Genomic DNA, 1782 nt, shown 5'->3' on the forward strand with positions numbered 1-1782 from the left:
GATTTTTCAAAATTTTTGATATTTGGTGGGATAAATGTTAAAAACCATAATTTTTATGGGTTTTTCATGGTTCTCATGGATTTCTTGTTCCGACCGCCATGTTTAAGTTACATATTCATGTTCAGAACACAAAAATACATAGAAATTGAGTGTTGTTATCCCTTATTTCATATGCGTGGGTTTTCCGAAGGTTTACCCAAGACGATATTCGAGAAGGGTGATACGCCAAATTGGACCACCGAAGTGTTTAAGATCGTTACAGTACAACGCACCAATCCCGTAACATATCTACTCGAGGATTATCACGGAGAACTCGTCGCAGGGACGTTCTACGAGTACGAGTTGCATCGCGCCACTAACCCAGATGTGTATCTTGTGAAAAAGGTACTGCGCAGGAAGGGTGACAAGGTTTATGTGAAATGGTTGGGATTTGATGGATCGCACAATTCATGGATAGACAAGAACAATGTGTTTTAATTTTTAAAGAATGTATTTATTCTATTAAACATGTATAAGAATATATTAAATACATATATACATATATACATATATAGTTGTGTCATTTATTTTACGTGTGAATATACTGGTAATAATTACTATTCTATAATGTACAATACTATGAATATATATATTGTGACGTTGCCGTCCCGCGAGCGCGTCCACCGGGTTCCTCCCTCAAGGCAACAGGCCGAGATTAGGGGAAACCGTGCCGCAGTCTCCAGAGAGGCGACCGTTATTCGGAAATTTCGACGTATTGCTGATTATTTTGTTTTTTTTGTTCCTATGAATGCGAGTGTGTGAGTGCGGATGGACGCGGGGGCGGAGGAAAGACGAGAGGCCCGGCTAACGGACAAATTCCGCGGCGAGCACGGTGGAGAGGCGTGCGGAGTGGGAACGGAGCGCGCGGAGTAGCGAGCCGGGAGGAAGGAGCCCAGGGCCCGTGGCACGATACCTGAGGGGCGTCAGCGGGGGAGCCGCTGCGACAGCCCTATCGAGGGAACGCGAGGAAATTTGGCGATACCGCGGGCACCTGCGCCTGGTCTAGACAATATCGCTGCCGGCGTTGTCGCGTGCCGTCGCGCGATTGGCCGCGGGGCACGCGCCTCGCGCGAGCATCCGCGGGGGGGGGGGCCCGAACTATCGATCCGCGATCGCGGAAAATTTGGAGTGAGCCTGTTGCCGGAGTTGTAAGAGTGAGGACCCCGGTCTGCCGCTACCGTTGCTTTCCCGCCGATTTGGGAGTTCCCGCGTGAGCCCAGGACGAGCCGTTGCCGCCTGCCGATCCCGGCAGAGCCGAGGTGCCGGTGAGATCCTCCTCCGTCCGTTTCGCGCCGTGTGATTGCGTCCGGGCCCGGGTTGCTCTGTCGCCGCCGGGAAAATTTCGCGCTTGGTGTCGCCCGGGCTACGGCCCGTCGGCTGTAGAGTTTCTTTGGTGTCCCGGTCGCGGCGACAAGCAACCGCGGTTACCCCGGAGCCTGCAGGGCACAGGTCTCGCGTGCGTCTGTGTGTGTGTGAGTGAGTGTCGGAGATTCGAGTCTCGCGATCGCGTGAATTCTGGTCCGCCGATCTGGAGATTCGCGGCGCGAGGGTTGCGTTGCGCGAGATCACGCGGGGTACGCCTGCCGCGGGAGTGTCGCGTGCATGTGTGGCGTGAAGGTGCGTCGCCGTAGAGTCCCGGCGATTGAGAGAGTGCGAACGAGGGGGTGAGTGTTTGCGATACCCCGTGCCGCTTCCGCCGCTGTCGGTGGCGGGTTTCGCGAGGACGGTGCGTCCGGAGCGGGA

General features: G+C 54.2%; 1 protein-coding gene across 1 annotated transcript in view; it reads left to right on the plus strand.

Annotated features, from left to right (window-relative positions):
• Positions 1-1782, plus strand: part of LOC105556710 — a 9048-nt gene that overhangs the window by 1988 nt on the left and 5278 nt on the right. The window contains exon 2 of the mRNA XM_012003801.1: positions 191-422. Within this exon, the coding sequence (XP_011859191.1) occupies positions 191-422 (232 nt within the window). The remainder of the gene's footprint in view (positions 1-190; positions 423-1782) is intronic.

This window comes from Vollenhovia emeryi, unplaced genomic scaffold (genome assembly GCF_000949405.1).
Source record: "Vollenhovia emeryi isolate VEMERY1.0 unplaced genomic scaffold, V.emery_V1.0 DF939829.1, whole genome shotgun sequence".
Classification (NCBI taxonomy): Eukaryota; Metazoa; Arthropoda; class Insecta; order Hymenoptera; family Formicidae; genus Vollenhovia; species Vollenhovia emeryi.